At 42.0% G+C, this 27,159-nt stretch overlaps 1 protein-coding gene across 2 annotated transcripts in view; it reads left to right on the top strand.

Moving 5' to 3' along the window:
- The window catches only part of LOC110492586 (plexin A3), a 181,589-nt gene that overhangs the window by 70,787 nt on the left and 83,643 nt on the right, over positions 1-27,159 (top strand). For both annotated transcript variants that reach the window (XM_036947590.2, XM_036947589.2), the window contains exons 5-7: positions 11,053-11,153; positions 25,651-25,774; positions 26,807-26,963. In XM_036947590.2, the coding sequence (XP_036803485.2) occupies positions 11,053-11,153; positions 25,651-25,774; positions 26,807-26,963 (382 nt within the window). The remainder of the gene's footprint in view (positions 1-11,052; positions 11,154-25,650; positions 25,775-26,806; positions 26,964-27,159) is intronic.

Raw genomic sequence — 27,159 nt, 5'->3', positions numbered from 1 at the left:
CGGTTCCCTGCATAATACATCTATCAGCTTATTCGTTTTCTTCATAATCGAGCAATTTATTGAAAGGAAGGATGAATTGCTGTCGTTGTGCAATTATCACAAAGATTTGATCTTTAACCTTTCAGTTTTTACCGTCAGAATGCATGTCTCAGGAACAACGAAGTAAAGAGAGACAGTCCTCCAATGAGAAGACTTGTCTTTCTGATTTAGTAAAGGTCTGTGTAGTCCAAAGGAAGAGATGTGATTTTGGTGCATTGTTATTTAGATATATATATATATATATATATGTGTGTGTGTATATATAAATATATATATATGAATACATGTATAAACTCAGCAAAAAAGAAACATCCTCTCACTGTCAACTGCGTTTATTATCAGCAAACTTAACGTGTGTAAATATTTGTATGAACGTAACAAGATTCAACAACTGAGACATAAACTGAACAAGTTCCACAGACACGTGACTAAAATAAATGGAATAATGTGTCCCTGAACGAAGGGGGGGATCAAAATCAAAAGTAACAGTCAGTATCTGGTGTGGCCACCAACTGCATTAAGTACTGCAGTGCATCTCCTCCTCATGGACTGCACCAGATTTGCCAGTTCTTTGCTGTAAGATGTTAACCCACTCTTCCACCAAGGCACCAGATATTTCTGGGGGGAATGGCCCTAGCCCTCACCCCCCGATCCAACATGTCCCAGACGTGCTCAATGGGATTGAGATCCGGGCTCTTTGCTGGCCATGGCAGAACACTGACATTCTTATCATGCAGGAAATCACGCACAGAACGAGCAGTATGATCGATGGCATTGTCATACTGGAGGGTCATGTCAGGATGAGCCTGCAGGAAGAGTACCACATGAGTGAGGAGGATGTCTTCCCTGAAACTCACAGCGTTGAGATTGCCTGCAATGACTCAGGACAATTGAGTCTGCAAAATTGACTTGCATAAAGCTGGAAAGGGTTACAAAAGTATCTCTAAAAGCCTTGGTGTTCATCAGTCCATGGTAAGACAAATTGTCTATAAATGGAGAAAGTTCAGCACTGTTGCTACTCTCCCTAGGAGTGGCCATCCTGCAAAGATGACTGTAAGAGCACAGTGCATAATGCTCAATGAAGTTAAGAAGAATCCTAGAGTGTCAGCTAAAGACTTACAGAAATCTCTGGAACATGCTACCATCTCTGTTGACGAGTCTACGATACTTTAAAACACTAAACAAGAATGGTGTTCATGGGAGGACACCGCGAAAGAAGCCACTGCTGTTCCACAGCGTTACTGGCCAAATATTCTGTGGACAGATTAAACTATAGTTGAGTTGTTTGAAAGGAACACAACACTGTGTGGAGAAAAAAAGGCACAGCACACCAACTTCAAATCCTCATCCCAACTGTAAGGTATGGTGGAGAGAGCATCATGGTTTGGGGCTGCTTTGCTGCCTCAGGGCCTGGACAGCTTGCTATCAGTGATAGAAAAATGAATTCCCAAGTCTATCAATACATTTTACAGGAGGATGTAAGGCTATCTGTCCGCCATTTGAAGCTAAACAGAAGTTGGGTGATGCAAAGGATAACGACCCAAAACACAGAAGTAAATCAACAAAAGAATGGCTTCAACAGAAGAAAATACGCCGTCTGGAGTGGCCCAGTCAGAGTCCTGACCTCAACACGATTTAAAATGCTGTGGCATGACCTCGCGAGCGGTTCATACCAGACATCCTACGAATATTGCTGAACTGAAACAATTTTGCAAAGATAAATGGCCCAAAATTCCTCCTGACCGCTGTGCAGGTCTGACCCGCAACCACAGAAAACATTTGGTTGAGGTTATTGCTGCCAAAGGAGGGTCAGCCAGTTATTAAATCCAAGGGTTCACATACTTTTTCCACCCTGCACTGTGAATGTTTACAGTGTGTTCAATAAAGACATGAAAACGTATAATTGTTTGTGTGTTATTAGTTCAAGCAGACTGTGTTTGTCTATTGTTGTGACTAAGATGAAGATGTTTGATGACCAATTTAAGCAGAAATCCAGGTAATTCCAAAGGGTTCACATTATTTTTTTTGCTGCTGTATATAAATAGAATACACACAGTATATATAGATATATACAGTACCAGGCAAAAGTTTGGACACATCTTCTCATTCCAGAGTTTTTATTTGTTTCTACAATGAGTAAAAATAAACTGTCACAGGAAAAGAAGACCCAGATTTACCTCTGCTGCAGGGGATAAGCTCATTAGAGTTAAAAGCATCAGAAATCGGCAATTAACACCTCACAGAGTTCAAGTAACAGACACATCTCAACATCAACTGTTCAGAGGAGACTGCGTGAATCAGGCTTTCATGTTTGAATTGTTGCAAAGAAACCACTAATAAAGGAAACCAATAAGAAGAAGAGACTTGCTTGGTCCAAGAAACACGAGCAATGGAAATCTGTCCTTTGGTCTGAAATTTGAGATTTTCGGTTCCAACCGCCGTGTCTTTGTGAGATGCAGAGTAGGTGAACGGATGATCTCCACATCTGTGCTTAACACCGTCAAGCATGGAGGAGGAGGTGTGATGGTGTGGGTGTGCTTTGCTGGTGACACTGTAAGTGATTTATTTAGAATTCAAGGCACACTTAACCAGCACAGCATTCTGCAGCGATATGCCATCCCATCTGGTTTGTGTTTTTATTTATTTTATTTATTTATTTATTTATTTTATTTCACCTTTATTTAACCAGGTAGGCTAGTTGAGAACACCTTTATTTAACCAGGTAGGCTAGTTGAGAACACCTTTATTTAACCAGGTAGGCTAGTTGAGAACAAGTTCTCATTTACAACTGGCCAAGATAAAGCGTAGCAATTCTTAGTGGGACTATCAGTTATTTTTCAGGACAATGACCCAACACACCTCCAGGCTGTGTAAGGGCTATTTGACCAAGAATGAGAAGAGTGATGGAGTGCTCAATCAGATGACATGACGGCAGGGTAGCTTAGTGGTTAGAGTGTTGGACTAGTAACTGAAAGGTTGCAAGTTCAAATCCCCGAGCTGACATGGTACAAATCTGTCGTTCTGCCCCTGAGCAGGCAGTTAACCCACTGTTCCTAGGCCGTCATTGAAAATAAGAATTTGTTCTTAACTGACTTGCCTAGTTAAATAAAGGTAAAAAAAAAATAAAATAAAAATGGCCTCCACAATTACCTGACCTCAACCCAATTGAGATGGCTTGGGATGAGTTGGACCGCATAGTGAAGAAAAATCAGCCATCAAGAGCATATGTGGGAACTTCTTCAAGACTATTGGAAAAGCATTCCTCATGAAGCTGGTTGAGAGAATGATAAGAGTGTGCAAAGCTGTCATCAAGGGAAAGGATGGCTACTTTGAAGAATCTAAAATATTAAATATATTTTGATTTGTTTAACACTTTTTTGGTTACTACATGAATCCATGTGTTATTTCATAGTGTTGATGTCTTCACCATTATGCTACTATGTAGAAAATAATCAAAATAAAGAAAAACCCTTGAATGAGTAGGCGTGCCCAAACTTTTAACTGGTACTGTAGATGTATAAATATAAATAGATATATTTAAATATACAGTGGGGAGAACAAGTATTTGATACACTGCCAATTTTGCAGGTTCAAACAGGTGCAGTTAATACAGGTAATGAGTGGAGAACAGGAGGGCTTCTTAAAGAAAAACTAACAGGTCTGTGAGAGCCGGAATTCTTACTGGTTGGTAGGTGATCAAATACTTATGTCATGCAATAAAATGCAAATGAATTACTTAAAATCATACAATGTAATTTTCCTGATTTAGGTTTTTAGGTTCCGTCTCTCACAGTTGAAGTGTAACTATGATAAAAATTCCAGACCTCTACATGCTTTGTAAGTAGGAAAACCTGCAAAATCGGCAGTGTATCAAATACTTGTTCTCCCCACTGTGTGTGTGTGTGTGTGTGTGTGTGTGTGTGTATATATATATATATATATATATATATATATATATATATATATATATATATATATATATACAGTGCCTTGCGAAAGTATTCGGCCCCCTTGAACTTTGCGACCTTTTGCCACATTTCAGGCTTCAAACATAAAGATATAAAACTGTATTTTTTTGTGAAGAATTAACAACAAGTGGGACACAATAATGATGTGGAACGACATTTATTGGATATTTCAAACTTTTTTAACAAATCAAAAACTGAAAAATTGGGCGTGCAAAATTATTCAGCCCCCTTAAGTTAATACTTTGTAGCGCCACCTTTTGCTGCGATTACAGCTGTAAGTCGCTTGGGGTATGTCTCTATCAGTTTTGCACATCGAGAGACTGAAATTTTTTCCCATTCCTCCTTGCAAAACAGCTCGAGCTCAGTGAGGTTGGATGGAGAGCATTTGTGAACAGCAGTTTTCAGTTCAGTTCCACAGATTCTCGATTGGATTCAGGTCTGGACTTTGACTTGGCCATTCTAACACCTGGATATGTTTATTTTTGAACCATTCCATTGTAGATTTTGCTTTATGTTTTGGATCATTGTCTTGTTGGAAGACAAATCTCCGTCCCAGTCTCAGGTCTTTTGCAGACTCCATCAGGTTCTCTTCCAGAATGGTCCTGTATTTGGCTCCATCCATCTTCCCATCAATTTTAACCATCTTCCCTGTCCCTGCTGAAGAAAAGCAGGCCCAAACCATGATGCTGCCACCACCATGTTTGACAGTGGGGATGGTGTGTTCAGCTGTGTTGCTTTTACGCCAAACATAACGTTTTGTATTGTTGCCAAAAAGTTCAATTTTGGTTTCATCTGACCAGAGCACCTTCTTCCACATGTTTGGTGTGTCTCCCAGGTGGCTTGTGGCAAACTTTAAACGGCACTTTTTATGGATATCTTTAAGAAATGGCGTTCTTCTTGCCACTCTTCCATAAAGGCCAGATTTGTGCAATATACGACTGATTGTTGTCCTATGGACAGAGTCTCCCACCTCAGCTGTAGATCTCTGCAGTTCATCCAGAGTGATCATGGGCCTCTTGGCTGCATCTCTGATCAGTCTTCTCCTTGTATGAGCTGAAAGTTTAGAGGGACGGACAGGTCTTGGTAGATTTGCAGTGGTCTGATACTCCTTCCATTTTAATATTATCGCTTGCACAGTGCTCCTTGGGATGTTTAAAGCTTGGGAAATCTTTTTGTATCCAAATCCGGCTTTAAACTTTTTCACAACAGTATCTCGGACCTGCCTGGTGTGTTCCTTGTTCTTCATGATGCTCTCTGCGCTTTTAACGGACCTCTGAGACTCTCACAGTGCAGGTGCATTTATACGGAGACTTGATTACACACAGGTGGATTGTATTTATCATCATTAGTCATGTAGGTCAACATTGGATCATTCAGAGATCCTCACTGAACTTCTGGAGAGAGTTTGCTGCACTGAAAGTGAAGGGGCTGAATAATTTTGCACGCCCAATGTTTCAGTTTTTGATTTGTTAAAAAAGTTTGAAATATCCAATAAATGTCGTTCCACTTCATGGTTGTGTCCCACTTGTTGTTGATTCTTCACAAAAAAATACAGTTTTATATCTTTATGTTTGAAGCCTGAAACGTGGCAAAAGGTCGCAAAGTTCAAGGGGGCCGAATACTTTCGCAAGGCACTGTATATACACACACACACAGTATATACATCAGGCAGCTCATAAAGCTCTTGTGAAACCATAGTACTACAGTCTTAGAAAAAAGAGTTCCAAAAGGGACCATTTTAGCACCTTTTTTTCTAAGAGTGTACAGTTTAGTGTGCAGCTAAGTATACAACCTTTCTCTAAACTCACAGCTATAATCCAGAGTTCTCATTTAAGAGTTGTTACAGAGAGAGACTGATGTTACAGAGAGAGACCCGATAATACAGAGAGAGACTGATGTTAGAGAGAGAGACTGATGTTAGAGAGAGAGACTGATGTTACAGAGAGAGACTGATGTTACAGAGAGAGACGGATGTTAGAGAGAGAGACTGATGTTACAGAGAGAGACTGATGTTACAGAGAGAGACTGATGTTACAGAGAGAGACTGATGTTACAGAGAGAGACTGATAATACAGAGAGAGACTGATGTTAGAGAGAGAGACTGATGTTACAGGAGAGACTGATGTTACAGAGAGAGACTGATGTTACAGAGAGAGTGATAATACAGAGAGAGACTGATGTTAGAGAGAGAGACTGATGTTAGAGAGAGAGACTGATGTTACAGAGAGAGACTGACGTTACAGAGAGAGACTAACGTTGCAAAGAGAGACTGACGTTGCAAAGAGACTGATGTTAGAGAGAGAGAGACTGATGTTACAGAGAGAGACTGATGTTACAGAGAGAGACTGAAGCTACAGAGAGAGACTGACGTTACAGAGAGAGACTGACGTTACAAAGAGAGACTGACTTTACAGAGAGATACTGATGAGAGCGAAGAGAGACTGATGTTACAGAGAGACTGATGTTACAGAGAGAGACTGACGTTAGAGAGAGACCGACGTTACAGAGAGAGACTGATGTTAGAGAGAGACAGATGTTACAGAGAGACTGACGTTAATAGAGAGAGACTGACGTTACAGACAGAGACTGACGTTACAGACAGAGACCGATGTTACAGAGAGAGACTGATGTTACAGAGAGAGACCGACGTTACAGAGAGAGACCGACGTTACAGACAGACTGACGTTACAGACAGAGACTGACGTTACAGAGAGAGGCTGACGTTATAGAGAGAGGCTGACGTTACAGAGAGAGGCTGACGTTACAGAGAGAGGCTGACATTACAGAGAGAGACTGATGTTACAGAGAGACAGATGTTACAGAGGGAAGGGGAACATGATAGAGCAGCCCCTCCCTCCTTATAGCCAGAATTAACAAAGGTATTCAGATATAAGGAGAATGGCACCGCTCTGTGCTGCCTGACTCATTCACTCAAACAATGTACTTCCTCTTGCATGGGAGAGTAAAACGGGACAGGTCTGCTCCAGAAATTGATATTTTCCATAATAATTCAATATGAGGCACTCCGATGCTTAAGCATGTGTCAAATTATTCCTTATTGATTTGTTTTGTATACAGGATGTGTATTAACATAGTAACATATGTAACTGATTAAAGAAGAGTAGACCCGTCCCGCCGGGCGTAGACGTCAATTCAACATCTATTCTACATTGGTTCAACGTCATTTTATTGAAATGACGTGGAAACAACGTTGATTTAACTAGTGCGTGCCCAGTGGGTTCTTCTCATCTCCTCTAAAGCCGCAGCAATCTGTGGCTGAACTCCTGCACTGAGATGTATGCTTACTAGACAGTACATCCCTCTACAGAGCCTGCCTCCTGCTTATGTCTTTGGTATTCATGAAATTAGAATGAATTGCGGTAGATTAATAATTAATAGGTAACACTGACCGGCAGAGCGTTGCAGGGAGATTTGGCGTGAGTGACACTGACCGGCAGAGCGTTGCAGGGAGATTTGGCGTGAGTGACACTGACCGGCAGAGCGTTGCAGGGAGATTTGGCGTGAGTGACACTGACCGGCAGAGCGTTGCAGGGAGATTTGGCGTGAGTGACACTGACCGGCAGAGCGTTGCAGGGAGATTTGGCGTGAGTGACACTGACCGGCAGAGCGTTGCAGGGAGATTTGGCGTGAGTGACACCGACCGGCAGAGCGTTGCAGGGAGATTTGGCGTGAGTGACACTGACCGGCAGAGCGTTGCAAGGAGATTTGGCGTGAGTGACACTGACCGGCAGAGCGTTGCAGGGAGATTTGGCGTGAGTGACACTGACCGGCAGAGTGTTGCAAGGAGATTTGGCGTGAGTGCACCGTAGCCCCATAATAACCCTCTTGTTGTCATCCCAGGGAGGTACATACTGTGGATCAAAGATGAACTGAAGATAGAGCTCTGCTTTTCACACTGGCCCACTTTAAACAACTGTGGCAGTTGATGATGCTATTTTCATGCACCAACAGTACTGTGCATATACACTGAGTATACAAAACATGGACACCTTCCTAATATTAAGATGCAACCCCCCCTTTTGCCCTCAGAACAGCCTCAATTGATTGGGGAATGGACTCTACTAGGTGTTGAAAGCACCACAGGGATGCTGGTCCATGTTGACTCCTATGCTTCCCCACAGTTGGCTGGATGTCCGTTGGGTGGTTGACCATCCTCGAAACCCAGCAACGTTGCAGTTGGTGCGCCTGGTACCTACTACCATGCCCCGTTCAAAAGCACTTAAATCTTTTGTCTTGCCCGTTCACACACTTAACGGCAGACATACACAATCCATGTCTCAGTTGTCTCAAAGCTAAAACATCCTTCTTTAACCCGTCTCCTCCTCTTGTGCTACACAGATTTGAATTGGATTTAACAAGTGACATCAATAAGGGATCATAGCTTTCACCTGGATTCACCTGGTCAATCTTTCATGGAAAGAACAGGTGTTCCTAATGTTTTGTACACTCAGTGTATAATGTTACACCATCATGACTATACATGAAGAGATATGAGTTTAGAGCATAGTCTTCAGTGGGCAGCCTGCTTTATTTTACATCTAATAAAATGTTGGATTTTAGTCTCTTGAATCGACCTCCACTTCAGAGTTGACTTGTTTAATTCCATCCCTTTGTGAGCTGTCTGTCCACAAGGACCTTGTGGGATGTTGCGTGTCGAACCGAGCATCGTGCCAGAGACACAGACTTGAGGGCAGAGGATTACAAAGCGGTGTCAGTGGTGGGATGGTGTGTTTACGCGCTGGCACTTTGCAGCATAAATTAGCATGGGACAGGAAGCGCAGCGCTCGGCATAACACCTCGCCCACCCACAGCCTGCGGCCTGACTCCCTGACACTGGAGACAGAGTCAGAGAGGCAGGGCCTGCCAGGGTTAGCGGTTAGTGCTAATGCTAGTAGCATTCTTCACTGCAGCAGTGCCAGGAACTCAACAGCAACTTGAAAGGCAACGCCACATCCCTTTTTGGCGGGATTGTGTTTTTCTCTGTTACAAAATTCATTTTTAAAGACTATCCAAGGTTAGGTCCTCTCAGAGTCAGCATTTCAGCACTTTAGGAGAGCTGCAGTGAGCTGTGAGGAGATCGTTGTCCATGTCCTTTAAGGAGACAGGGTTAGCATGCAGAGAAAGAGAATGGGCACCTGTGGTCCATTGCCCTGAGACATCTGGTCATCTCTTACTGCCAAAGGGAGGGGGAAGGTCACTCAAACAGAATTTATTGTTTTATTTAAATCCATCGTTCAAGGCAACCTATTAGACTGCATGTTTACGACGAGGGAACGACCGTAAATGACGCTCCCCACTGAGTCTGTCCTGAGCCATTTAGTTGCTATCTATAAGCCCTGGGTGATGAGCTGAATAAGTCGTCTAGCGCTTAAAGTTTTGAAATGTTTACTAACACTGGTGAACTGACCCACTCTCTCTATCACTGCAGTTTAATAATGAACTGACCCACTCTCTCTATCACTGCAGTGTAATAATGAACTGACCCACTCTCTCTATCACTGCAGTGTAATAATGAACTGACCCACTCTCTCTATCACTGCAGTGTAATAATGAACTGACCCACTCTCTCTATCACTGCAGTGTAATAATGAACTGACCCACTCTCTCTATCACTGCAGTGTAATAATGAACTGACCCACTCTCTCTATCACTGCAGTGTAATAATGAACTGACCCACTCTCTCTATCACTGCAGTGTAATAATGAACTGACCCACTCTCTCTATCACTGCAGTGTAATAATGAACTGACCCACTCTCTCTATCACTGCAGTTTAATAATGAACTGACCCACTCTCTCTATCACTGCAGTGTAATAATGAACTGACCCACTCTCTCTATCACTGCAGTGTAATAATGAACTGACCCACTCTCTCTATCACTGCAGTGTAATAATGAACTGACCCACTCTCTCTATCACTGCAGTTTAATAATGAACTGACCCACTCTCTCTATCACTGCAGTGTAATAATGAACTGACCCACTCTCTCTATCACTGCAGTGTAATAATGAACTGACCCACTCTCTCTATCACTGCAGTTTAATAATGAACTGACCCACTCACTCTATCACTGCAGTGTAATAATGAACTGACCCACTCTCTCTATCACTGCAGTGTAATAATGAACTGACCCACTCTCTCTATCACTGCAGTGTAATAATGAACTGACCCACTCTCTCTATCACTGCAGTGTAATAATGAACTGACCCACTCTCTCTATCACTGCAGTGTAATAATGAACTGACCCACTCTCTCTATCACTGCAGTGTAATAATGAACTGACCCACTCTCTCTATCACTGCAGTGTAATAATGAACTGACCCACTCTCTCTATCACTGCAGTGTAATAATGAACTGACCCACTCTCTCTATCACTGCAGTGTAATAATGAACTGACCCACTCTCTCTATCACTGCAGTGTAATAATGAACTGACCCACTCTCTCTATCACTGCAGTGTAATAATGAACTGACCCACTCTCTCTATCACTGCAGTGTAATAATGAACTGACCCACTCTCTCTATCACTGCAGTTTAATAATGAACTGACCCACTCTCTCTATCACTGCAGTGTAATAATGAACTGACCCACTCTCTCTATCACTGCAGTGTAATAATGAACTGACCCACTCTCTCTATCACTGCAGTTTAATAATGAACTGACCCACTCTCTCTATCACTGCAGTGTAATAATGAACTGACCCACTCTCTCTATCACTGCAGTGTAATAATGAACTGACCCACTCTCTCTATCACTGCAGTGTAATAATGAACTGACCCACTCTCTCTATCACTGCAGTGTAATAATGAACTGACCCACTCTCTCTATCACTGCAGTGTAATAATGAACTGACCCACTCTCTCTATCACTGCAGTGTAATAATGAACTGACCCACTCTCTCTATCACTGCAGTGTAATCTGTATACGTAAAAAAGATTGAGAAGGTGAGGAAAGCACAGTGAACAGTGTCCGTGTGAGTCTGAAAGTGTGTTGAATAAAGATGATAAGCTCAGTTGTGTTCTGCAGGTCAGCCGGTTACCTGTGGAGAGCTGTGGCCAGTACACCACCTGTAAAACCTGTCTGGGCTCTGGAGACCCCCACTGTGGATGGTGTGTACTTCACAACAAGTAAGTGGCTCACTTTACATATGCTCTTATCTTCTCTGTGGGTAGATGAACTTAATGGGAAAACTAATAGCGTGGTTGTTTTAGTGTGATCAAGTTGCCTCAGTCGATACCAACTATATGAGAATGAATTGATTCCTGAGCGGCTGCACGGATTTTCAAGGTGACATTTTGATACCAATCAAAGGGAGAATAAAATGGGCTCTGTTAAACATCGGGAGGCCAGATGCTGTTGGAAAGTAGCAGTAATACATCTGGTAGATTCTGAACTTTTAATGGACCACTGAGAGGTTCGGGGTTCAGCCAAACTAGTGGGAAGCTGCGTGCTGTTACCCAGTCCACCTGGTCCGCTCCACACAGGAAGTGACAGGTGACAGCTGCCCCAAATGTGCTCCTTCCTGTTGACCCTTTTGGGCTGACCCTTCGGCAGCAGCTGGTAGGTCGGAGCTCAGGAAACGTCTGGATATTGCTGGCCCTCTGCCACTCCTCCCTCACTCCCTCACTTGTCATCAGGCACATTTTTCCTCCAGTCCCACTGTAAATGAATTGGCTGGGAACATCATGAGAGAGTGCTGTGTCCTGCCACGGGGGAGAAGGGAAGCCTGCGAAGGGGGAAGCATGTGTGGCTGAAGAGTGTGCCCTTTATCGAGTGTAATGGCCACAATATGGAGGGTTTTTCTCTGACATAGGCCATGATTAATGGAAAAACAAAGTAACTCTAAAGGTAGGGAAATAAAGGGGACAGGAAATTGAAGCACATGCCTTTTAAACAGCAAGCTATGGGTTTTATATGAATTATAGAGAGTCCTGAAATTGTTTCATTATGTGACATTTCTCACACCAGGGCCTGGTGTCAGCAGTCCAATGTTTCCCCTGTGTTGCACATCTAGATAATGTTCAGAGGTAGATGAAAATATTTTTCTGAGCCTAGGACCTCAATGACGACCATTGTGGAATTTTCATTCAGTCCTTTATCAAGATAACAATATTTAATTAAGATTATAATCTGGGACTGATAATGGAATAATTTGCATAGATATTTGCCAAACTAGTTTGAAAATGATATTTCTCTGCATAGCAATTCAGTATTCCGCGCAAATGTTTTTTTTTTTTTACACAAACTTGTGACAACCACTGCACAGCACAATTAGTGTGAGATCAGGCAAAGTGATGAGAAGATTGAATGGCTAAATTGTGCCCGATTCACATGTCAAACCTCTGTTCCTCTCTGGTGAAGCGACATCCCAGAGTGACACAATCCTCTTCTATTTCCATCCTCTCCGGTTCGGCACCTTTATGTGGCTTCAACCTGCTGTCTGTCTGTCAGGTTGTCTGTCTGTCAGGTTGTCTGTCTGTCTGTCTGTCTGTCTGTCAGGCTGTCTGTCTGTCTGTCTGTCAGGCTGTCTGTCTGTCTGTCTGTCTGTCAGGCTGTCTGTCTGTCTGTCAGGCTGTCTGTCTGTCAGGCTGTCTGTCTGTCTGTCAGGCTGTCTGTCTGTCTGTCTGTCTGTCTGTCTGTCTGTCTGTCTGTCTGTCTGTCAGGCTGTCTGTCAGGCTGTCTGTCTGTCAGGCTGTCTGTCTGTCAAGCTGTCTGTCAGGCTGTCTGTCTGACAGGCTATCTGTCTGTCTGTCAGGCTGTATGTCTGTCTGTCAAGCTGTCTGTCAGGCTGTCTGTCAGGCTGTATGTCTGTCTGTCAGGCTGTATGTCTGTCTGTCAAGCTGTCTGTCAGGCTGTCTGTCAGGCTGTATGTCTGTCTGTCAGGCTATCTGTCAGGCTCTCTGTTTTTTCTGTCTGTCAGTATGTCTACTTGAACCCCTCTGATGCTTAAACAGAGAAAGAAAGGGATGTTTATTGAGTCAGATTGAGATGGGTGACATTCGTTCTGTGGGACAACACACACACTCAGGTCAGGTCACATGATGAGTGGAATCTGAATGTTGGGGCTCATGAGAAACAGAGAGCAGGGTATTGTTCATCCTAGCAAGATGCAAGCCAGGCCAGGCAACCTCAGACTGCTCATTCATGTACAGGCGCGAGCTCAAATTACTCCAATGACTCGCTTCCATGGACCACAATGGGCATCTCCTATTCAACCCCAGTCAATGAGCCACGTTTTCAGACAGCACACACTTTACTTGGTGCTTAACTTTAGATTGTGTTTCATTTTTGGGGGTTTCTGACCGGACTACTAAAACTCAATGTGGTTTCTTCAATATCTTCGATATGACCTTTTCTAGGCCAGTGGATGTGGTCACAGGTCCTGAAATGAAACTAATAATATACTGACTTTTGTAAAGCATACTGACCTTTATGATTCCTGTGGGGATATAGCTTTTTGACCATGAGGTAGCCACTTCAGCGGAGTTACATTAAACAGTAATGCCAGAGGGGGTGTGGTCCAACTGCCTGACATTGCCAAGGTGCGGCCGTTTCTCTCTCAGGCGGATACATAGAGACTCATCCATTATTTTATTTCAAGCAGGTTTGACTACTGTAATGCTCTCCTGTCTGGTCTACCCAAGAAAGCCATTGATCAACTGCAAAACATACAGAATGCTGCAGCATGGCTACTGACCAAGACCAGACGAAGAGCACACATTACACTGAAGTCTTTTCACTGGTTGCCTGTGAGTTTTAGAATTAATTTTAGGATTATTCTGTTGGTTTTTAAATCAACCCACGATTGTGCACCCCAACACATCAGACATGCTTTTAAGTTCTGTATCCAGTAGGTCCCTCGAATCCTCCTGCCTTTTAACTGTCCCAAAGCCTAGGACCAGGAGGCATGGAGAGGCAGCCTTTAGTTACTACAGTATGACCCCAGCCTCTGGAAAAGCCTGCCAGAGAACCTGAGGGGAGCCCAAACTGTGGAAATATTTCAAAGAGATCTTAAAACACATTTTTTTTGCTTTGATTTTCCTCGGGGTGCTTTTTAGTTGTTCAGTTTGTGTCATTCTTTAGTTTTTTATGTTGTAAATACTTCACCTTTTATTTCATTGTTTTTCATTTATTTTATTTCCTGTAAAGCACATTGCATTGCATTCCATGTCTGTATAAATAAAGCTCTATAAATGTGCTGTATAAATATAGCTCTATAAATGTGCTGTATAAATATAGCTCTATAAATGTGCTGTATAAATATAGCTTTATAAATGTGCTGTATAAATATAGCTCTATAAATGTGCTGTATAAATATAGCTCTATAAATGTGCTGTATAAATAAAGCTTGATTTGATAAATAAAGCTTGGTTTGGTATATGGCCAATATACCACGGCTAAGGGCTGTTCTTAGGCACAAAGCGGAGTGTCTGGATACAGCCCTTAGCCGTGGTATATTGGCCATATGCCACAAACCCCTGAGGAGCCTTATTGCTATTATAAACTGGTTACCAGCATAATTACAACAGTAAACAAGTTTTTTGCATCATAGCCATGGTATATTGTCTGATTTACCACTGCATTCAACCAATCAACATCCAGGACCCAAACGACCTGGTTTATAATTCAATGTTTACCACAGATGTCTGCAATGGCCCCATTCACCTCCTTGCTCTCATTTCACAGATAGAGAGCTTTATTTTGGTACTTCGATGTGACATAACTCTCAAGACCTCATTTAAATCACTTATCAATCTGAATGCACTGCCTGATTTATGACTTTTCATATGAAAGCTGTGGTGGGTGTCACCATGTGCTCCTCTCATCTGTAATATCTACATTTATCAAAGCACTTATCGCTTGTCGTGTTACTGTCTTGACACATATGGGAGTGATGCTCCGAAAAAAAGATTCAGGGAAATTTGGCGGGGTTGTTAAATCTTAATTCTTAATCTGTGTTGCCAGAGCTCCCCTTCCCTTGGGGAGATGGGTTGCCATGAGGGATGGCTCTTAAAAAATACAAATAAAAGCCAAACACACTCTGGATTGGGAGACTAGCTTTGACCTGCTTCCTTTCTTTTACCTGTTGTTGTCTGGGCTTTGTCTGCTTTTCCCCCGGGGCTCTTTAGCCTCTAGCCATCATGTTAGTGGAGCCAGGGTAGTAGAGGAGGGGGAAAAAACTAAGTGCACCCTGGGAAATGGTCTGTGTCCATGGCAACAACAGGAAACTGGAAGATGGACTTGCTGTGTGATTCAAATCAGACTTATTTTGTGTATTTGTCTGCTACTGTATCTGTTGAGGGGGCCCTTGGTTAGAGTGTCTCGTGGCATTTATCTTGTGGAAACACCCCTTACTCAAGATACTTCATTAATGTTCTATAAACGATGAAACCTCTGCCTTCATTTAAATATAACTGGGATTGTCAGCGTATTCTTTTAATTAGAGCAACTTTTATTACATGAAACTCTCATTTGCAATGTTTGCTGTCTTGACAAATGTCTTTCTTTAATCCGGCATTTGCAGAACCCAAATGCACATTCTGAACATGTCTTTGAGGGACGGTGTTTCAGATTAACATGGTTGAAGGTTATAGTAAAAAGGACAGTAAAAAAGCTGGCGATAAGTGACTGTCCTGTCAATATGGTTTCACCCCTTCAGCAGACTTGATCGTCTCTTGTGTCGCCTTTCTCACTAATCAAAGTCAACTAGATAATTAACCCAGACCCTTAGAGGCAGTTACGGCCCCACCCTCCCCAATATCAATTAATGTGCTCAATTGATCCTTGATCCTGTCTCTGTGTCCCAGTGCTTCCCAGTTAACCCCAACACTCCCATTTGAATTATGTAATGCCATTATCATTAGATCATTTACATGTGTTATGAAAGGCTTTTGTCTTCTGCTTTGTCCAATGAATGATTTGAACAAGGTGAATCTCTGCCTTTTAGAGTCAGAATCAACAGGGAGCTCTAAGCATAATGTGATTTAGACTATCGTGTGAGCATATATCCTTGGATTCATTTGACTTTGAGGATACGGAATAAGGGCAGGGTAATAGAATTTGTGAAACCTGAAATGGTGAATTGCCGTAAGGAATGACTCAATTTGAACTGAGAAAAAAAAAGTTTCAAAAAAAGAACGCTAGTTGAAATGAAGTGATATGCTCAGCGTGATATGCTCACATTAACCCTTTCTCTTAGGGTTAATGTGACCGCCCAATCTCCCGTTTCTCACCCACGTTCCTCGGGCCTCTAGCACCTCGCTACATTCTCCTCTGACAGTTTATAGCCCTATTTCACTTGATCATATATTACAGAGGCCTCATCACCTGCTAATTGAAGATGTGGTGAGTCCATTTTGTCCCCACAGAGAACAGAAGATGAACCTCACTAATGCAGGTCCTTGATCCCCTGGCTTTCTCATGGTGTCATGGTGGGGCTGAGAGAGAGAGGGAGAGAGAGAGAGAGAGGGGGAGAGAGAGGAGGGAGAGAGGGAGAGAGAGAGGGAGAGAGAGAGAGAGAGCCTTCACCCCAGGGGGACAACGTTTCACCATAAATCACATATCTGCCATTCCACTAGGAAGAGGCCTGCAGTGTAATTGAATGAAATCTAATTTCTGGGAACTGAAGGAGAAGATATGACAAAGCAACAGAAAGAATCCCAGTGATCTGAATGGTTGGTGGCTTGTGAGGAGACACCACAGTTCCACTTACTGTACAGAGAACAGTCTTGTCTGGTGCTAGGCCCTGCATTTTTAATTAAGCCTACCCCCATTCTGTCCCCAGACATATGGCTTTAATTAGAAGTAAACAAATCATTAATGGTGTGTTGCGTCTTGGGTGAAAAACAGCCCTGGAACTTCAGCGGCTTCTTAATTCTTTTAGAAGTGGTTCCTCTAAAGGAAAATAAAAGAACTTTCCTTCCACAGACGATCCAAATTCAATTATCACACGCTTAAGTTGAATGGTAACCTTCAAATCACCATTTCTACTTCACTGCTTCTGCTTTCTCACATTTAATGGCTTGTATAATATAAGTAGGCATGTGATACATTTCAGGCTTGTTTTTCTTGCCAGTATTTTTTCCATTGATGTTTATTTTTCCTTATATTACATTTTCATCACTTTATAGTATTTGATATAATAGTTTTTGGTGATGTTGTTAATGGAGATTGTAGGGAAGTGGTGCTGTCATCCTCGACCCTGTTCTATCTGATACTCTGCTTTGCTCTGTCTGTCTCAATGTGAGATGATCCCTAGTCGTGTGCAGTAATATCCAGTGGCTTATTGGTTGGTGCATAAGCAGGAGTTTTTATTGGTGATAATCCTCAGCCACTTTCAGTGCAGCTGTCAAGCTTAAAGGAAAACTCCATCCAAAAGCTATCTTTTGGTATTTGTATCATTCGTCCATTTTTGATATAGTCCCAAAATGTTTTGGATGTCAGCAATCAAGTTTTCAAGATACGTAACTTTCAATCAAGTCATAAAGATATATAACTTTCAAAATACAGAAATACAGTCTGTATGACTATTGAATTGAAACCAGAAGATAGTTTTGGGGGTGGAATTTTCCTTTAAAGCGGCAATTAGCAGTCAAAACAATAAATACGTTTTTCCCCCTGCCACTGTTTCGCTAAAAAGCTGAGGGATGGGGCTGGAGAAATACAACCATTCTCAAGTTCATAAACAGAGCTATTGATGAAAGGACTGACCATCCATGATATCAAAATGATATATTTGAGTCTCTAGAGTGCTTGTTTACATTTACATTGTTTACAATCATTGGAGTAAAACAAGCTTATATTTTGGGTTCTGATGGGGTACGACAGTTGAACTAAGCTCATGAGGCATTTGCAATTTATATTCTTCAAGATTCAATGGGTTTATATAATTAGTTTATAAGTTAATAAATGAATGTAGCGAAATGCAGATCGCCCCTTTAACAACTACACTGACAATAACGCCATGTTTAACAAATGTGTTGCTGTTATAAATGTTTTCATATCAGGCTGCTCCTTAGAATCTGTTTGGAGAAAAGTAGGACATTTTCTTCCACAGCAGAAAATAGCAGGTTTAAAACCACTTCGAGCGGAGATCCCGCTAACGGGATCAAATTCGACAACATCCGGTGAAATCGGAGGGCGCCAAATTCAAATTCAAGTGTCATACATGATTCTTTAGCATAGAACCTTGGTAATCGAACTGCATTGTCAGATTTCAAAAAGGCTTTACGGCGAAAGCATAGCATTCGATTGTCTGAGGACCGCACCTTATATTAGCATATTTTTCAAACCAGCACAGGCGTCACGAAATAACAAATAGCGATAAAATAAATCACTTACTTTTGAATATCTTCCTCTGTTTGCAATCAAAAGGGTCCCAGCTAAATAATAAATGGTTGTTTTGTTCGATAAAGTCCTTTATATCCCAAAAACGCCATTTAGTTGTCGCCATTGAATTCAATAATCCAGTCCTTCAACATGCATATAGAGGATTCCAAAAATTTACCAGCCAGCAAAGTTCGTCCAAACGTGTCAAACAATGTTTTTTATTAGCCCTCAGGTTGTCTAATATCTAAATAAATTATAATATTTCAGACGGAGATTACTATGGTCAATAGCAAAGGAAAAGAACAAAGAGCGCGCCCACATTCACGCACTCAAAAGACTACTTTTGCCCCGGCACTCAACTTGGAACGACTACAAATACATCTTCATTTTTCAAAAAAACAAGCCTAAAACCTTGAATAAAGACAGTTGACATCTACTGGAAGCCATAGGAACTGCAATCTGGGAGGCGGAAATTAGATCTTTCAATAGCATTGCATTGCAAGTCATTCTGAGCTCCAAAAAAATATTCCCGGGTGGATTATCCTCGGGTTTTCGCCTGCTATATCGATTATGTTATACTCACAGACATTATTTTAACAGTTTTATAAACTTCAGCGTGTTTTCTATCCAATTCTACCAATTATATACATATCCTAGCTTCTGGGCCTGAGTAACACGCAGTTTACTTTGGGCACGTCAGACAGGCAGCAATTCTGGAAACTAGCCTTACTCGCAGACAGGTTAAAATAAAACCGCAATGAGAGAGAGAATGGCTGCTATGTGGCATTAACCTGAGATGTTCTGGCTTCAATAGGAATATATGAAACAATTGTTTCCAATAATCCATGTGGTCCTGTATGGCTCAGTTGGTAGAGCATGGCATGTGGGTTCGATTCCCGCAGCCACCCGTAGGTAAAATGTATGGATGACTGTAAATCGCTTTGGATTAGATCTGTCACATGGAATGACGCTTGAGAGACGAAACCGGTATGGGGAGTAAAACATTTCATAAATAACGGACATGAAACAAGACAGGAATAGCGTCAGCATACAAGAAAATAAGGACAAAAAAAACAATCAGAGCGGAAGCAGACGTGACAAAAATCGTCTGCTAAACGGCATATATTATTATTATATACAGTTGGAAGTTTACGTACACTTTGGTTGGAGTCATTAAAACTCATTGTTCAACCACTCCACAAATTTCTTGTTAACAAGCTATAGTTTTGGCAAGTCGGTTAGGACATCTACTTTGTGCATTACACAAGTCATTTTTCCAACAATTGTTTACAGACAGATTATTTCACTTATAATTCACTGTATCACAAATCCAGTGGGTCAGAAGTTTACATACACTGAGTTGACTGTGCCTTTAAACAGCCTGGAAAATTCCAGAAAATGATGTCATGGCTAATTGACCTAATTTGAGTCAATTGAAGGTGTACCTGTGGATGTATTTCAAGGCCTACCTTCAAACTCAGTGCCTCTTTGCTTGACATCATTGGAAAATCAAAAGAAATCAGCCAAGACCTCAGAAAATCCTGAAAGGCCGCTCAGCAAGGAAGAACATACTGCTCCAAAACCGCCATAAAAAAAGCGAGACTACGGTTTGCAACTGCACATTGGGACAAAGATTGTACTTTCTGGAGAAATATCCTCTGGTCTGATGAAACAAAAATAGAACTGTTTGGCCAAAATGACCATCCTTATGTTTGGAGGAAAAGGGGGGAAGCTTGCAAGCCGAGGAACACCATCCCAACCGTGACGCGCGGGGGGGGCAGCATCATGTTGTGGGGGTGCTTTGCTGCAGGAGTGACAGGTGCACTTCACAAAATAGATGTCATCGTGAGGGAGGAAAATTATGGGGATTCATTGAAGCAACATCTCAAGACATTAGTCAGATAGTTAACCTCTAGCTTCGAGCAATCCCGTATCCAGGAGCGTAATCATAGCCTCAAGCTCATTAGCATAACGCAACGTTAACTATTCATGAAAATCGCAAATGAAATGAAATAAATATATTGGCTCACAAGCTTAGCCTTTTGTTAACAACACTGTCATCTCAGATTTTCTAAATATTCTTTTCAACCATAGCTACACAAGCATTTGTGTAAGAGTATTGATAGCTAGCATAGCATTAAGCCTAGCATTCAGCAGGCAACATTTTCACAAAAACAAGAAAAGCATTAAAATAAAATAATTTACCTTGATGTTTTCAATGAGGAGACTCTCAGTTAGATAGCAAATGTTAAGTTTTTCCAAAAATATTATTTGTGTAGGAGAAATCGCTCCGTTTTGTTCATCACGTTTGGCTAAGAAAAAAACCTGAAAATGCAGTCATTACAACGCCAAACTTTTTTCCAAATTAACATAATATCGACAGACACATGGCAAACGTTGTTTAGAATCAATCCTCAAGGTGTTTTTCACATATCTATTCGATGATAAATCATTCCTGGCAGTTTGGTTTCTCCTCTGAACCAAATGGAAAAATGCACGCAGCTGGAGACTACGCAATCATTTTGACGGAGGACACCATGCGGGCACCTAGTAAAGGAAGTTTCTTATGGTCAATCTTCCAATGATATGCCTACAAATACGTCACAATGCTGCAGACACCTTGGGGAAACGACAGAAAGTGTAGGCTCATTCCTGGCGCATTCACAGCCATATAAGGAGACATTGGAACACAGCGCATTCAAAATCTGGGGTACTTCCTGTATGAAATTTCATCTTGGTTTCGCCTGTAGCATTAGTTCTGTGATACTCACAGACAATATCTTTGCAGTTTTGGAAACGTCAAGAGTGTTTTCTTTCCAACGCTGTCAATTATATGCAGGGTCGAGCATCTTTTCGTGACAAAATATCTTGTTTAAAACGGGAACGTTTTTTTATCCAAAAATTAAAAGAGCGCCCCCTAATGCATAACTGGTTAAAGCTTGGTCGCAAATGGGTCTTCCAATTGGACAATGACCCCAAGCATACTTCCAAAGTTGAGGCAAAATGGCTTCAGGACAACAAAGTCAAGGTATTGGAGTGGCCATCACAAAGCCCTGACCTCAATCCTTTAAAAAATGTGTGGGCTGAACTGAAAAAGCGTGTGCGAGTAAGGAGGCCTACAAACCTGACTCAGTTACACCAGCTCTGTCAGGAGGTAAGGGCCAAAATTCACCCAACTTATTGTGGGAAGCTTGTGGAAGGCTACTCAAAACGTTTGACCCAAGTTAAACAATGTAAAGGCAATGCTACCAAATACTTATTGAGTGAATGTACACTTCTGACCCACTGGGAATGTGATGAAAGAAATAAAAGCTGAAATAAATCATTCTCTCTTCTATTATTCTGACATTTTCAAATGTTTTCAAAATATTTTCACATATTTTCCTAAATGTGTGTTCATGATATACACTGGTATCATTTGTGTGCTTCTGCTCATACCCAACCTGCTCTTTGAGGCCAACTCAGTCATTTGTTACACCTAAAGCTTATTCCTGAAGTTATGAATTTGTCCCAGATTCTCAGGGCTCTGTTGGACAATGGAGTGCATGAATTGTTACCCAGTAATACGGCTGTGTACTGAGCTGAATGTTACCCAGTAATACGACTGTGTACTGTACTGAGCTGAATGTTACCCAGTAATATGGCTGTGTACTGAGCTGAATGTTACCCAGTAATACGACTGTGTACTGAGCTGAATGTTACCCAGTAATACGACTGTGTACTGAGCTGATTGTTACCCAGTAATACGACTGTGTATTGAGCTGAATGTTACCCAGTAATACGGCTGTGTACTGAGCTGAATGTTACCCAGTAATACGACTGTGTACTGAGCTGAATGTTACCCAGTAATACGGCTGTGTACTGAGCTGAATGTTACCCAGTAATACGACTGTGTACTGAGCTGAATGTTACCCAGTAATACGGCTGTGTACTGAGCTGAATGTTACCCAGTAATACGACTGTGTACTGAGCTGAATGTTACCCAGTAATACGACTGTGTACTGAGCTGATTGTTACCCAGTAATACGACTGTGTATTGAGCTGAATGTTACCCAGTAATACGGCTGTGTACTGAGCTGAATGTTACCCAGTAATACGACTGTGTACTGAGCTGAATGTTACCCAGTAATACGGCTGTGTACTGAGCTGAATGTTACCCAGTAATACGGCTGTGTACTGAGCTGAATGTTACCCAGTAATACGGCTGTGTACTGAGCTGAATGTTACCCAGTAATACGACTGTGTACTGAGCTGAATGTTACCCAGTAATACGACTGTGTATTGAGCTGAATGTTACCCAGTAATACGGCTGTGTACTGAGCTGAATGTTACCCAGTAATACGGCTGTGTACTGAGCTGAATGTTACCCAGTAATACGACTGTGTACTGAGCTGAATGTTACCCAGTAATACGACTGTGTACTGTACTGAGCTGAATGTTACCCAGTAATACGGCTGTGTACTGTACTGAGCTGAATGTTACCCAGTAATACGACTGTGTACTGAGCTGAATGTTACCCAGTAATACGACTGTGTATTGAGCTGAATGTTACCCAGTAATACGACTGTGTACTGTACTGAGCTGAATGTTACCCAGTAATACGACTGTGTACTGAGCTGAATGTTACCCAGTAATACGACTGTGTACTGTACTGAGCTGAATGTTACCCAGTAATACGACTGTGTACTGTACTGAGCTGAATGTTACCCAGTAATACGACTGTGTACTGTATTGAGCTGAATGTTACCCAGTAATACGACTGTGTACTGAGCTGAATGTTACCCAGTAATACGGCTGTGTATTGAGCTGAATGTTACCCAGTAATACGACTGTGTACTGAGCTGAATGTTACCCAGTAATACGACTGTGTACTGAGCTGAATGTTACCCAGTAATACGGCTGTGTACTGAGCTGAATGTTACCCAGTAATACGACTGTGTACTGAGCTGAATGTTACCCAGTAATACGACTGTGTATTGAGCTGAATGTCACCCAGTAATACGACTGTGTACTGAGCTGAATGTTACCCAGTAATACGACTGTGTACTGTACTGAGCTGAATGTTACCCAGTAATACGACTGTGTACTGTACTGAGCTGAATGTTACCCAGTAATACGGCTGTGTACTGAGCTGAATGTTACCCAGTAATACGGCTGTGTATTGAGCTGAATGTTACCCAGTAATACGACTGTGTACTGTACTGAGCTGAATGTTACCCAGTAATACGGCTGTGTACTGAGCTGAATGTTACCCAGTAATACGGCTGTGTATTGAGCTGAATGTTACCCAGTAATACGGCTGTGTACTGAGCTGAATGTTACCCAGTAATACGGCTGTGTACTGTACTGAGCTGAATGTTACCCAGTAATACGGCTGTGTACTGAGCTGAATGTTATCCAGTAATACGGCTGTGTACTGAGCTGAATGTTACCCAGTAATACGGCTGTGTACTGAGCTGAATGTTACCCAGTAATACGGCTGTGTACTGAGCTGAATGTTACCCAGTAATACGGCTGTGTACTGAGCTGAATGTTACCCAGTAATACGGCTGTGTACTGAGCTGAATGTTACCCAGTAATACGGCTGTGTACTGTATTGAGCTGAATGTTACCCAGTAATACGGCTGTGTACTGTACTGAGCTGAATGTTACCCAGTAATACGACTGTGTACTGTACTGAGCTGAATGTTACCCAGTAATACGACTGTGTATTGAGCTGAATGTTACCCAGTAATACGGCTGTGTACTGAGCTGAATGTTACCCAGTAATACGGCTGTGTACTGAGCTGAATGTTACCCAGTAATACGACTGTGTACTGAGCTGAATGTTACCCAGTAATACGACTGTGTACTGTACTGAGCTGAATGTTACCCAGTAATACGGCTGTGTACTGTACTGAGCTGAATGTTACCCAGTAATACGACTGTGTACTGAGCTGAATGTTACCCAGTAATACGACTGTGTATTGAGCTGAATGTTACCCAGTAATACGACTGTGTACTGTACTGAGCTGAATGTTACCCAGTAATACGACTGTGTACTGAGCTGAATGTTACCCAGTAATACGACTGTGTACTGTACTGAGCTGAATGTTACCCAGTAATACGACTGTGTACTGTACTGAGCTGAATGTTACCCAGTAATACGACTGTGTACTGTATTGAGCTGAATGTTACCCAGTAATACGACTGTGTACTGAGCTGAATGTTACCCAGTAATACGGCTGTGTATTGAGCTGAATGTTACCCAGTAATACGACTGTGTACTGAGCTGAATGTTACCCAGTAATACGACTGTGTACTGAGCTGAATGTTACCCAGTAATACGGCTGTGTACTGAGCTGAATGTTACCCAGTAATACGACTGTGTACTGTACTGAGCTGAATGTTACCCAGTAATACGACTGTGTACTGAGCTGAATGTTACCCAGTAATACGACTGTGTATTGAGCTGAATGTCACCCAGTAATACGACTGTGTACTGAGCTGAATGTTACCCAGTAATACGACTGTGTACTGTACTGAGCTGAATGTTACCCAGTAATACGACTGTGTACTGTACTGAGCTGAATGTTACCCAGTAATACGGCTGTGTACTGAGCTGAATGTTACCCAGTAATACGGCTGTGTATTGAGCTGAATGTTACCCAGTAATACGACTGTGTACTGTACTGAGCTGAATGTTACCCAGTAATACGGCTGTGTACTGAGCTGAATGTTACCCAGTAATACGGCTGTGTATTGAGCTGAATGTTACCCAGTAATACGGCTGTGTACTGAGCTGAATGTTACCCAGTAATACGGCTGTGTACTGTACTGAGCTGAATGTTACCCAGTAATACGGCTGTGTACTGAGCTGAATGTTATCCAGTAATACGGCTGTGTACTGAGCTGAATGTTACCCAGTAATACGGCTGTGTACTGAGCTGAATGTTACCCAGTAATACGGCTGTGTACTGAGCTGAATGTTACCCAGTAATACGGCTGTGTACTGAGCTGAATGTTACCCAGTAATACGGCTGTGTACTGAGCTGAATGTTACCCAGTAATACGGCTGTGTACTGTATTGAGCTGAATGTTACCCAGTAATACGGCTGTGTACTGTACTGAGCTGAATGTTACCCAGTAATACGACTGTGTACTGTACTGAGCTGAATGTTACCCAGTAATACGGCTGTGTACTGAGCTGAATGTTACCCAGTACAGCTGTGTACTGAGCTGAGCTGACATTTAAGTAGAACAGCATGTAATATTGTGATCATTATTGACCCCTGGCCTCATTGTGTTTCCTCCCAGGTGTTCCAGACAGGAGGCCTGTGAGAAGTGGGTCGAGCCGCAGCATTTCAACACAGAGCTAGATCACTGTGTGGACATTAGTGTCACACCTAACAACATATCTGTGACCTCTACGTCCACTCAGGTAATTACAGGCTGTGTTCACACCAGAGAAAAACACGACGGTAGCTTATCACTGCATGGTGCTAGCTAATCACAACACTATTTAATCACAACACAATGCTATTTAATCACAACATGACACTAGCTAATCACAACACGATGCTATTTAATCACAACAGGACACTAGCTAATCACAACACGAGTGCTATTTAATCACAACATGACACTAGCTAATCACAACGCTATTTAATCACAACACGATGCTATTTAATCACAACAGGACACTAGCTAATCACAACACGATGCTATTTAATCACAACATGACACTAGCTAATCACAACACGAGTGCTATTTAATCACAACATGACACTAGCTAATCACAACGCTATTTAATCACAACACGATGCTATTTAATTACAACATGACACTAGCTAATCACAACACGATGCTATTTAATCACAACATGACACTAGCTAATCACAACACGATGCAATTTAATCACAACATGACACTAGCTAATCACAACATGATGCTATTTAATTACAACATGACACTAGCTAATCACAACACAATGCTATTTAATCACAACATGACACTAGCTAATCACGACACTTGCTAATCACAACACGAAACCCGCTAATCACAACACGATGCTCGCTAATCACTACACTATGCTAGCTAATCACAACATGACATAAGCTAATCACAACACGAAGCTAGCTAATCACAACACGATGCTAACTAATCACAACACGAAGCTAGCTAATCACAACACGATGCTAGCTAATCACAACATGATGCTAACTAATCACAACACAAAGCTAGCTAATCACAACACGATGCTAGCTAATCACAACATGACCAATATGGAGCTGGCTTATTATTAACCTGTCATTGCAGATTTCTGGTTTAGGATACGCAGAGGGATGACTCCAACTGTCAAATAATATACTGCCTCTCTCTCCCTCCCTCTCTCCCTTTCTCTTCCTCCCTCTCTCTCTATCTCACCCTCCCTCTTTCTCTCTCTCACCTTTCCCCCCTCTCCTCCCTCCAGCTGAGTGTGAGAGTGGTCAACGTGCCCAGCCTGTCAGCCGGGGTGACATGTGTGTTTGAGGAGCTGACAGAGAGCCCAGGGGAGGTATTGGCCAAGGGGCAGGTCCTCTGTATGTCCCCCTCCCTCAGAGATGTCCCCTCCCTCACACAGGGATACGGTAAGGCTTCTATCAGAGACTAATATAAATCTAGTACACATTCAAATGTTATAAAACAATGTGCTAGCTATTGAGTGATAATGTTTTTATTTTCTGATGATCATATTTATCACTATGTGTGAAATTAGCTCTATCGTTCCATACAGCTTTGTGGGTTGTTTTATGTCAACTAGTGGTGACGACAGCTGCAATGTGT

This window comes from Oncorhynchus mykiss, chromosome 16 (assembly GCF_057628025.1).
Source record: "Oncorhynchus mykiss isolate SJ-2025 chromosome 16, ASM5762802v1, whole genome shotgun sequence".
Lineage (NCBI taxonomy): Eukaryota > Metazoa > Chordata > Actinopteri > Salmoniformes > Salmonidae > Oncorhynchus > Oncorhynchus mykiss.
The sequence above is the reverse complement of the archived record's forward strand: the minus strand, read 5'-3'. Positions and strand labels throughout refer to the sequence as shown.